General features: G+C 33.7%; 1 protein-coding gene across 1 annotated transcript; it reads left to right on the top strand.

Annotated features, from left to right (window-relative positions):
• Positions 1-1,060: 1,060 nt before the first annotated feature.
• ccdc47 (coiled-coil domain containing 47) lies at positions 1,061-11,869 on the top strand. Its single transcript, NM_001004551.1, is given in 13 exon segments — positions 1,061-1,111; positions 4,376-4,671; positions 4,751-4,843; positions 4,918-5,092; positions 5,175-5,296; positions 7,290-7,355; positions 7,461-7,562; positions 8,174-8,284; positions 8,509-8,594; positions 8,709-8,767; positions 8,851-8,960; positions 9,041-9,208; positions 10,909-11,869. Coding segments are annotated over 12 exon segments (1,461 nt in total). The 5' UTR covers positions 1,061-1,111; positions 4,376-4,383; the 3' UTR covers positions 10,990-11,869.
• The last annotated feature ends 246 nt before the right edge of the window (positions 11,870-12,115 follow it).

Raw genomic sequence — 12,115 nt, 5'->3', positions numbered from 1 at the left:
ATCCACAATTGTTTTTGCATATATAAATATTTAAATAGAACGAGCTTGCAAATAATTATATAAATTACGGGAAAAAAAGAAAATGCTAAACTGAAAGTTTATTCATCCCCTCTCTCAAACGTTAATTAGAAAAAAACTTTCAGTGTAGCATTTTTATATTCCCCTCCTGTAATTTATTTAATTATTTGCTTGCCTGCACTATTAACTATTTATATATTTATTTATGCAGAAATCTATGGATTTATTTACTCCTTTATTTATACATTTGCGTATTTATTTATTTATTGTTTTTGTAGGTTTCGCCCTCCATAAAATTGTAATAATAACAATACTATAAATAAATGCACAAATTCCTCCATAAATTAAACAATAAATAAATAAATATTTAGATAAATGAATAAATATACAAATTCCTGCATAAATAAAACAATAAATAAATTATATATATATATATATATATATATATATATATATATATATATATATATATATATATATATATATATATATATATATATATATATATATATATATATATATATATAATTCTACAGATTTCTGCATAAATAAATATAGAAATAATTAGTATTGCGGTGAGAAAGGGGGGAAATCTACTATCAGTTTAGCATTTTCTTATTACCACATATCCGTGTAATATATTTAATTATTTATAAAAAAAAGTATACATATTTATTTATTTGCATATTTATTTATTGTTTTGTTTATGCAGGAACTTGCGGATTTATTATTTTATTTGTTTGCATGTTTATTCATTGTTTTTGCATGTATGGTCCTCCATACATTGGTGTTTTTATGATTTAATACAGAATATTATATATTTATATTGTATATTATACATAATATGTGTAACATTAATAACTAACCACGACATCTAACAGTCCACACATCAGCTACAGTTTAAATAATAAAAAAAAATTAATCATTTATTAGAGCGGCGTAAACGCCCGAATCTTTTCCTTTTCTTATCCTGGTTGTCAAGGCTCGCGCGCAAAGCATTGTGGGTAGAGTGATTCGGTCAGATGACCCCCTTGCCTCTCCTGTGAGGGGTACAGCTGCTGTCACACACTGAAGGTAACACCGGCGGTTACAGGTGGGTCTTCTTAAATTCCTTGGTCTTTTTTGTAATAAACCCGTGATCTGAAACGTTCGCACAGCCGCAGTGCAGCAGAAATGTCGCGTGTCGTTTGAACGTTACGGCTGTTCTTGTGGCGGCCGTTGCTAGTGAGCTAATCGGCTATCAGTGTACGGGGCTCATGGGGGATGGGGGAACCCGGGTTGGGACCTGTTAAATGTAATATTTGTTAAATTTATCAGACTTGACTATTACTGTATATCAGTCCGGTGTGTTCTCTAGCAGTTAAGCGTGAAAGTTTTAGTTTAACGACGAGGTGGCGCTGGCACGACGAGGTTTTCCGAGATTGGAGGTTAAGCTGGGTTAACATTTAATATTAACTTTGCGGTTTGCTATTCCAGAGTTTATTCCAGGACTGGCCTTGTAACAGGTGGAGCATGACTTGACAGCCGGTTATAGCTGTTAACTGATATTACTAGTTACTAGTTGTCTTGGCATAAACTGCTGTCAGATTTTTTTTTTACATACAATAGATTGAAGTATTGGTATATTAGTGCCAGTTGTAGTGTAAACGAATTCAAACCAGGCCTGAAGTGTATTTATGCCATGATGTTGTAATGAAGTTATCTTTATCTTTAATTATTATTTTATAATAATAATAATAGACAATTAAAAAACTTTTTCATATTTGCATATATTTTAATTGTTATTATCTTAATATTTGGTCATTTTCAATTTTAGGATTAAATATACTGTACAAAGACTAATATACTATATACTAGTCAGCCATGGCTTCATTTGGTTATTAAAAGGCCGTAAAAATAGCTAATTTGTGTTGAATATATTAATAGTAACATTAATTTACAAGACTAAATGAGCTAAAAATCTAAATGTAAACTCAAATAATATTTAATATTTTAGTTTTTTCACTTAACAATTTGTGATTTTTAGATTAGAACCTGTTTTTCCACGATCTTTGGCAACCTAATATAGGAAAAAAATGATACAAATGTTGAAAAGTCGTGAAAATGTAAAGTTAGGTCCTATATTATTTTTATTGTCAATACTATAATGTATCTTTTATGTTTTATACATTTGTGTTTGTCATGCTGTGTTTTTTTTTCTTTAGAAAGAAATTGTCATTTGTAATTTTGCTGTTATTGTAATTTTGCTATTTATTAAGAAAAAATTACATAATTTGTTAAATTTCATTATTATTATTATTAAATATAGTTTACATTTATATGGACTAAATAAATATACCAGGACAATTTGGTTGGCCCCATAAGTCGATGCTCATACTAAAGCTCCATATTTCTCCTCTTGAAGGAGAACATGCTACAGACTGTACCATGTGATTATTAAAGACTTTCAGCCAATTAAAGACACTTGTTTCAGTGAACATCTGAGGCTTAGGCTTTGACAATAAGACTCTCAAATGAATGTCTTACCTCCCCCTTCCTGATCTATCTATCTATCTATCTATCTATCTATCTATCTATCTATCTATCTATCTATCTATCTATCTATCTATCTATCTATCTATCTATCTATCTATCTATCTATGTGGTGCAAAACCTGGATATTTGAAACAATTATTTGTTCATCTATTGAGTGTTTTTCTGCATTGGTTATCAAAGTATTAATACATGCACACACACATTTCTGGTTAGCAGTTTAAACACTAGGTATTTTGTTATTAGAGTCTTATTTTGTGTTTACTACAACATGCCTTATTGCCTTAAGCATGGAGTACTTTGGGCTAAGTGTGTTTTGACATGTTTTTGGATATACACACTAAATAATTCACAAGGTAGTATCGTGACTGGTTTGATCACCTGTAATGTTATTGTCAAACATCGACTCTGTATTTTTCACTTACACCTCTACATTAGTTTATAGTACCAACAAATAAGCCTGAATATGCACTAGGACTTTGCGATTTGGGAAAAATATCTAATTGTGATTTTTTTTTTTTTTTGACAGATATTGCGATTTGATTTACAATTTAATTCAAGCTTTAGCTCAATAATCTGTAGACCATGGCAACAATTCTGTGATATCTCTTAAAAATTACCTGTTTTTGTTCGCTGTCTGTGACCTCCTGAAGGACATGCATAATAAACAAAAGGTAACACAAGATATTTTATATTTAAAACAATTTAAGAATATGGAAAACAATAATATTTATGACAGGCCTATTTAAATAATTTAAAAAAAAGATTAATTTGTTTTTTTATTGCACAAAAATATTTTTTTCCACAGCTGTAATTTTTAAATGATCACATGACACAGGCTAGCAGAACATGTACACATATTTTCCCATCATATAAATTAATTTAGTTTTTAAATGGCAATATAATGAAATATTGATAACAATTAAAATAACAATATTTTTACTAGTGCTGGGCAATTTGGCCTAAAATCAAAATCTCAATGAATTGAACATTTTAACTTGATTACGATTAATGAACGGTTATTTTATTTGTTTTATTTTTTGCCCTCATAGTTCACTGACAGGTTATGTACAGTAAATATGCTCACATATTACAAGTGAGAGATTTCTGAAGGGGGCTTTACTTGATTTTAAAGTAATTGAAGGAAACATGCACTATCTATGATCATTTATTGAAAATCAACGTTGAACAACTGAAATTAAAACACACATTGCCCTAAACCAAGTAAATTTTTTTTATAAAAAGTAAAAATTAATAACTTGCACTTTTGGAAACAAAATAAATTACTTTCTGTGTTTTTTTTTTTATTATAAAAGTAGAAAATAAGCAGCATATCTTCTAAATTAAATAACTATAAAATATAAATAAAATATGTCCTGTAAATAATAATTTAAACTGCATTTCTTGCATCTTCTGTAAACAAATATTTTAATGTAAATAATAATTTTATTGTAATAAAAAATATGCCGTCTCAAGGCACAGCTTACAATCATAGTTAATTTAGTGCAAATGTGTGACGTGTAGTCACATTTTTTGAGTGGTACACAGGTATGTGCCATTTCAGCCTTAACAGAGCAGGGTCATGTGACTCCACATGCGGTCAGAAGAGTAATTGAAAAAAATTACCTGGAAAAATTTGATCGATTACAGGTTTTGAATTTTGATTTCAATTACTTTTCGATTAGTCACCCAGTGCTAATTTTAGCTATACTTTTAATAAAATTATAAAATCTTTTTTTTCTTTCAAAAACATAATATCACACACTTTTGCACATACTTTTGAACACTTGGCTGTTTACAGTGGAGTTCATTTATATTTGTGTAGGTTGAGCCATGAGGCACCTGGTCTTCCTCCTCCTCCCAGCCCTGCTCCTGCTGTTGGCCCTGCCAGACACTAGGGGGCGCTACAACGACGACTTTGATGACGGTGAGGACATCGCTGAATTTGATGACAATGACTTTGCAGAGTTTGAGGATGTCAGCGAGGATCCAGCTGTGGATGTGGAGAAAGAACCACCACCTCGACCAGCTCCTTCGTCTACCCCTGTAGAGGATGACGAAGACGAGGCCACGGTGGAGAACGAAGACGGCCAGGATGAGTTTGAAGATACAGATGCACAGGTAATGATGTGATGTGAAAACATTTCTTCTGCAAATCAAAGTAAATGAATAATATAATCTGATCCAATCATCATTACAGGATCAAGACATGTACAACAAATATGACACTGACGAGTTTGAAGGCTACGAGAAGTCTAATCCTTCATTCAAAGACACTCTTATATACAGAGAGGTACAAACAAAAAACATTTGACCTTTACAGATGCATCAGTGGTGTCCTCATCTAACAGTGCATATTTTTAACAGGTCCCAGCACACTTGCAGAACAGCTGGGAGAGTTATTACATGGAAATCTTGATGGTCACTGGACTTCTTGCATACATTATGAACTACATAATTGGCAAAAATAAGAACAGCAGACTCGCACAGGCCTGGTTTAATTCCCACAGAGAACTTCTGGAGAGCAACTTTGCCCTTGTTGGTATGCATATGTCTTGTTTCGCTATATGCTGTTTTTGCTGACCTTGTTTTTTCTTCTGACTGTTGAATGTGTCTTTTTTTAGGTGATGATGGTACCAGTAAGGAAGCCACCAGTACAGGGAAGCTGAACCAGGAGAACGAGCACATCTACAACTTATGGTGTTCGGGACGGGTCTGCTGTGAGGGGATGCTCATTCAGCTGAAGGTAATATTTCATAAAAGATTATTTTGATGTCATTTAGGATTTAAATTGTGTGGGTGCTTAATTAAAGGTTGTTATTTTTTTAAAGAAGTCATTAAATGCATTTTACATTTTTGTTATATCATGTTCCTACAGGGTATTTTATAAAACTTTCAATAAAAGGCATAAAAAACAAAACAAAAAAAACAATATATATATATATATATATATATATATATATATGTATTAGGGTTGGGCATCTAAGCTATAATGCCGATCCGATACGCATCTCGATACAAAGAATACGATCCGATATATTAGCGATACATTTGTGACATATTGCGATGCAACACGATACGATTCACACCCATATCACGATACGATGCGATATTTCAGCACTAACTAATTAGATCAAGTTTATGAGATGATGTGAAAGAGGATGCTGTGGCATTGAATGAGTTTGATTATTTATTAACCAAGCAAAACCAAGACTTTTTTACAAACTGGCTCTTCTCTCAGAGCCAGAGTGTACAGTAGAGGGCCATTTTAGAACATATAGCACATATTATTTAAGGATTTTCAAGATAAACAGAATGTATAAGTGCAATATATATTAAAAAATATATATATTTGCACTCTTTCAACATAAATAAATTTAGCATTGCACAACAACAATTGTGATTTAACTTTTCAACTATGAAAACAAGTTTTACAAAGATATATTTTGCCACTGATTATTCAAAACTTAAGGTCGTGAACTAGCAGTGTTATGCTGCGTTGAAACATCACTGTCACTGTAAACAACAGGCTAATAAAAATATAACAAACCAGCAATCTTCTTGCTGTGAGGTGGTCAAACTACCCACTGTGCCACCGTGACACCCAATTATTTTTATCATTATTATTATTAATATTATTATTATTAAATAAAAATTAACAGGAGGAGGTGTTTAACCTTCGTTCTCCGTGACACTAGGCTGAATATCTTTGCAGATGAACAATGCAATAGCATTCGTTATTGGCGTAGAGCGAGCAGAACTGTTGCGCATGGAAAAAAAACTTTCAATGCTTTTCTCACCACTTTTGGAGCTGGTTGAAGCAGTGCGAAAGCCGGGAATGCAGAAACACTGGAAGATGCTTTCACAACAACACCGTGGCGCCGCTTCAAGTGACATTTCAGATTAGTCGGACTGCCCGCGTATTTTACAGATGCGCGGCACATTTTGCAAATTGCATCTGTCCTGTCATGTCGTCCATCCTTAAATCCATAATGTTGCTTGCCATACTTTAGATTTAAAACTCAGTGGGGAATAAAATGTTTGTTTTGCTTCTCGCGCTTTCTGAGGGCGCACCACTAGCTTCATCCGCACACCTGATACACTGAGTTGTAGTGTGTGCACATCCGCAAATCCGTTGCTAAGGCTTACTTTAAGTAGGTCGATTAAATTATGCGCCAAAAACAGGTTGACAACACTTGTTAATAAATAAAAATACATTCTATATTAAAAATATAAGCTGTATCTCGGAAAAATCGATGCATCTCGCAAAAACCGATGCATCTCGATTTGCTTCCAAAATTTCATTCATCCTCTGCTGCTCAACCGATGCACTCGCATCGTGCACGCGCATGACCGCGTATCGATACATATCGGTTAATCTTCCCATCCCTAATATATATATATATATATATATATTTTTTTTTTTATGCCTTTTATGCCTTTTCACTGCAAACTTTACCCATGTGTACAACTAAACTGAACTTGAAACTGGTAATTCAGAAAACTGAAATGAGAGGAAGAACAGTTGAAGATTTTATGTCAGTTGATTCATTTGTAAACTAGGGGTTTCTTTTGAATTCAGATACTTTCAGTTTGTTTTTTATTGCAGAGTGATCGCTCAAATGTGAAAATGTCAATATTTGATTTTGCATTTCATGAGCCTTTTAATGGTTTATTATGTAGCTGTAATGAAACACTCTTGGTTTGATGTGTGTATTCACCATCATGTCTTTTTTCAGTTTCTGAAAAGACAGGACCTGCTGAATGTGCTGGCCAGGATGATGAGACCAACCTGTGATCAAGTGGTAGGCACACAAACACTGATGTCTTACTGTGACTCATTACAAGTAGTATCTCAGATGACTGTTTTCAAGAATGTTCCTCTCATTCTGACTTTTCATTTTCCACAGCAAGTTAAAGTGACTCTAAATGATGAGGATATGGACACCTTTGTGTTTGCTGTGGGAAGTCGGAAGGCCATGGCACGGATGCAGAAGGAGATGCAGGACCTGGTTAGTCAAAGAATTTACACGTTTTATATAATAAGAATTACTTTTTTATGGAAATGTTTAAAAGTTTGGGGATAACGAGATTTTTGTAAGAAATGTATATACACATTTTTGAAGCCATTTATCTTTTATAATAGATTTGTTTGAAATAATTTGTTATTTGGAACTTTCTATTATCAAAGAGTTCTTAAATTTTTTTATTTATAATAGACTCATTTCAAATACTTAAACAAATATACAGTTCCCAAACTTGAACTTATGTACATGTGGTGTAAAAATGTAATTTTTCAATCATATGAGCAACCAGTCAGTATACATTTTAATTTAAATCTCTGCAAATGATAAACATGTATGTTATTTTTGGAATCAGATGTGACGGAAAGTAATGGCCGTAGTTCAGAAAGTCAGTCAGTAGTGTTGATCAAGTTCATTCATGTAATGATTTGTAAGACAAAAAGTTGTTTTGTTTGCTTTTTTAACTGGACTAGTCTTCCTGTGTCTTTGATTTTGGTGTAGTCAGTGAGCAAATATTATCATCATATGTTTTTTTTATTATTTTATTATCACCAAGACTTGGTCTTTGCTAACTTTATACTGTTTTGCTCTCCTAACAGAGTGAGTTCTGTGGCGATAAGCCCAAATCAGGGGCAAAATATGGCATCCCTGACTCTCTGACCATTTTATCAGAGATGGGAGAGGTCACGGATGGAGTGATGGACAACAAGGTGAGAAATGCAGATCAGAATTTCTCAGATTTACTGAGTTTCCTGTTGACCTGCCAATTAACAATGTGAACATGAAATATAAAAAAAAAATAAAAAATAAAAATAAACCCAATATAAACAAATAAAAGGTAATCCTAAATATGAATAGTATTGAAAAGTACAAAATAACACTGATTAAAGAGTATTTTTCCTTGTTGTTAATGCCATTTTAATGCTGTTTTCAGATGGTACATTATCTCACCAGTCATGCTGATAAGATTGAGTCCATCCATTTTTCGGACCAATTCTCTGGTCCAAAAGTTATGCAAGAGTAAGATTTCCTAATTTTTCCCCTAGATTTTCATTTAATATTCCTATATTATGTTGGAGAATTTTTTCTGGTTAATAAATGTAATTACTAATAGGTTCTAAATAATTTTTTTAGGGAAGGTCAGCCCTTAAAGCTGCCCGAGACCAAGAAAACACTGCTGTTTACATTTAACGGTGAGAGAAATCCGTTATCCAAAAATGGAAATTTGTCCTTGAAAGATTATCTGTGTGTTAATTGGCTGTGGTCTGCTTATCAGTGCCTGGGATGGGTAACACGTCTCCCAAAGATATGGACAGTCTGCTGCCTCTGATGAACATGGTGATTTACAGCATCGACAAGGTCAAGAAGCTCCGCCTCAACAGAGAAGTGAGTGAATGCACACAACCTGCACAACAGCATGTTTAATTAGTCACAGAAAGTTAATGTGTAGCTTTATCTGGCTATAGGGGAAACAGAAAGCCGACAGAAATCGTGCTCGCGTGGAGGAGAACTTCCTGAAGCAGACTCATGCTCAGCGCCAGGAGGCCGCTCAAACACGCCGTGAAGAAAAGAAAAGAGCTGAGAAGGAAAGGATCATGAATGAGGAGGATCCTGAGAGACAGCGTCGCTTGGAGGTAGGGCTATGAAATTAATGCAAATTCATTTTTTTAATGAAACATCATAAAATCGAGACAAAACCATTATTGCCTTTACATTTTTTTTTGTATTTTTTTTTATAAATAAAAATGTTAATTAAATGTTAGACATGTTAACTGTCTAAAAAAGAAAAAAAAACTTTTAAATAGTTAACCTGAAAAGCTTACAATTTAATAAAAAGACAAGGTTAGTATTTCTTGAGTGCAGCATTTATAGAATGAAAGAATATGAGAGATAAGTGAGTGCAGCTGTCATACATTTCAAGTGCATAGTACTTAGAAAAAGACAGTGAATTATAGAAACCTTGAAAGGGCACCTATAATGAAAAATCTGTTTGTACAGAACTGTGTGTAGGTATTGTGTCCACTATCATATTGGAGTGATTAAAAACACAATTAGTCTCTATTTTAAAATCTCATGATTTTAGAATAGGATCCAAATCCCTCCCATTTTGAGGCTGACTGCAACATGATGTAGGAGTGTGGTTTTCCCTGCCCACCGAATTGATTGTCAGTCACGTATTAAAATGTCTCCATAGTTACACGTATAGTCATATCCACAAGCCAGGACTTGCTCAAAGCAATTGGGATTAAAAAGATCTCCGCTTTCTGTATTCAGAAGCACCTCAAGAATGAGTTTTATATGTTTAAAACATTTTTAAAACGGGGCATGTTTGTAATAAAGTAAAGACGATAAAATTGCCATATAATTTATCACCACATCTGCGTGTCAGTACAATTATAAAAGAAGACGCTTCAGCCCTGGTTTGTGGACATTAAATCAGATTTATTTTGTATGTTAACATACAGCAGTGGATATTAGCGTGTATTTTCTTGTTACATTTACCGTGCAAAAACAGTGCATAGTTAAACGCTCTCTCTCTGTGTGTGTGTGTGTGCGTGTGCGTGTGCGTGAACGTTGTAACAACATTGTGTGTGACCCATCTTTGCAGAAAGGCTTGAAATAACTCCACAACAAATACATCAAATAATCATTGGGAAAGTTCTTACTGTAATATTTCTCACACAGTTATGTGAGATCTGCTTTCTTCATGTCTGTCACTCTGCTGTTTATCTGACGCAACAAGATTGCTCTGACAGGCATCGGGGAACAGTGGGCGAGAAGAAGTAGCTCATTTTCATTAAAGGCACAGGCAACAACAATTTTTAAGCAAATCTTAAAAAGAGGGTAAAATAGGTGTCCTTAAAAGAAGTACAGCTGTATAAATCCAGAATCAAACAAAAAGTGCTACAGGGGTAATTGATGTGTCTGTGCTCATTGGATAAGGGATTTATAAAAATACACACACAAAAAAGTCAAGGGTCCTTGAAAATGAAGTGAAAAAGTTATATATACTTGGTTATTTGTTTAAAAAAAAATCAGTGTTTTTTACCTACTTTTTGAATATCTTGCACTTTTTTGTGTAGTTTACATATTTTATTTATGGATGTATGTTTATGACTTCCCTGAGTAAACTTGAATTTAGTTTGAGCAACTCTTGTGTTTTTGGCCTCAAGAAAGTTGGTATTCTGTATTGATTTATTCAGCCTGGTATTTTAAGCCAAAATAACATTGTTATAGATTTTAATCCTCCATCCACTAGTGTGTATGTAAATACATTTCAATTTTTCAAATGTAGTGCTGCTATATGCATCAGTTTTCTCCTTCTGTTCTTCAGGAAGCCGCCCAGCGACGGGAACAGAAGAAGATGGAGAAGAAGCAGATGAAAATGAAGCAGATCAAAGTGAAAGCCATGTGAGACAGATACAAACACGCATACACACACACACACACACACACACACATACACTCATATTCATTAGAGACAGAATCTACTACTTCCACACCTGCTATTGTACACTTTTCTTCATGAATGTGCATGCCATTCGATTGGCTGCTGTTGCACCCATAGAAACGCTCTGTTTAATAGGAAGATTGGCTGTTAAGGAGTGAATCTGATCTTTAAAAGACAACTGTATTGGAGATGGTCTGTTCAAACAGCTTGAACGTGTTTCATTGTAGCAGCCATTTCAATCACAAGTTTTCGACATAACTGCATGACTGTTTTTATTGCAATAGGGTCAAGAATGTTGCTTTTTGTGGGCTTTGCTGTAATAAACTGGACTTTTTAGGCCTCATCAAACCAACTTTTCCAATTCAGATGTCTCTCGGAGTTCAGTGTTGACCCTCCAAAGCTTTATCGTGCTTTAGAGATTTCACTTCATCTCGTGAAAGTTTCAGCTATGCTTCTTTTAAAAGTGAAATCAGGGAGTGTTTTTAAAAGGAAATGGGTGGGTAAGAAAGCTTTTTGTACTACAGTGCTTCCTTAGCCATATTTCTATGAGTCCATGATCGCGAGTGTTTTATAGATGAGTAAAAGGCACATTATCACTGTCTTTCAATCTCTTTCTGTTTTTTTTATGAGCAAAGGCCCACTGTGAATTGTCACTGTCGAGGCAGCACAAACTCCTCCTTTATACGTATTTAATAGAGGTGAATTTTTAATTTATCGTTAAGTTAATAGTCAATCAGAGCATCCAAGAGCTTATATCATGTTTATGAGTGAACATTGACTGTAACATTTTTTCTGTAACATTTGTTAATGAGACGCTAACTAAATAAAACATTCATTAAAATGACTTTTTCTTGTTTTTTTTTTTTTTTGGGGGGGGGTTGCTTCTCGGTTTATTCAATTCAATTCAGTTCAGCTTTATTTGTATAGCGCTTTTACAATGTAGATTGTGTCAAAGCAGCTTCACATAAATGGTCATAGTAACTGGATCAGGGTAGTTCAGTTTTAGTGTTTAAGTTCAGTTCAGTTTAGCTCAGTTCAGTGTGGTTTGAAGTCATTATTGAGAGTCCAAACACTGAAGAGCAAATTCATC

Source organism: Danio rerio, chromosome 3, assembly GCF_052040795.2.
Source record: "Danio rerio strain M-AB ecotype USA chromosome 3, GRCz13ab, whole genome shotgun sequence".
Lineage (NCBI taxonomy): Eukaryota > Metazoa > Chordata > Actinopteri > Cypriniformes > Danionidae > Danio > Danio rerio.
The sequence above is the reverse complement of the archived record's forward strand: the minus strand, read 5'-3'. Positions and strand labels throughout refer to the sequence as shown.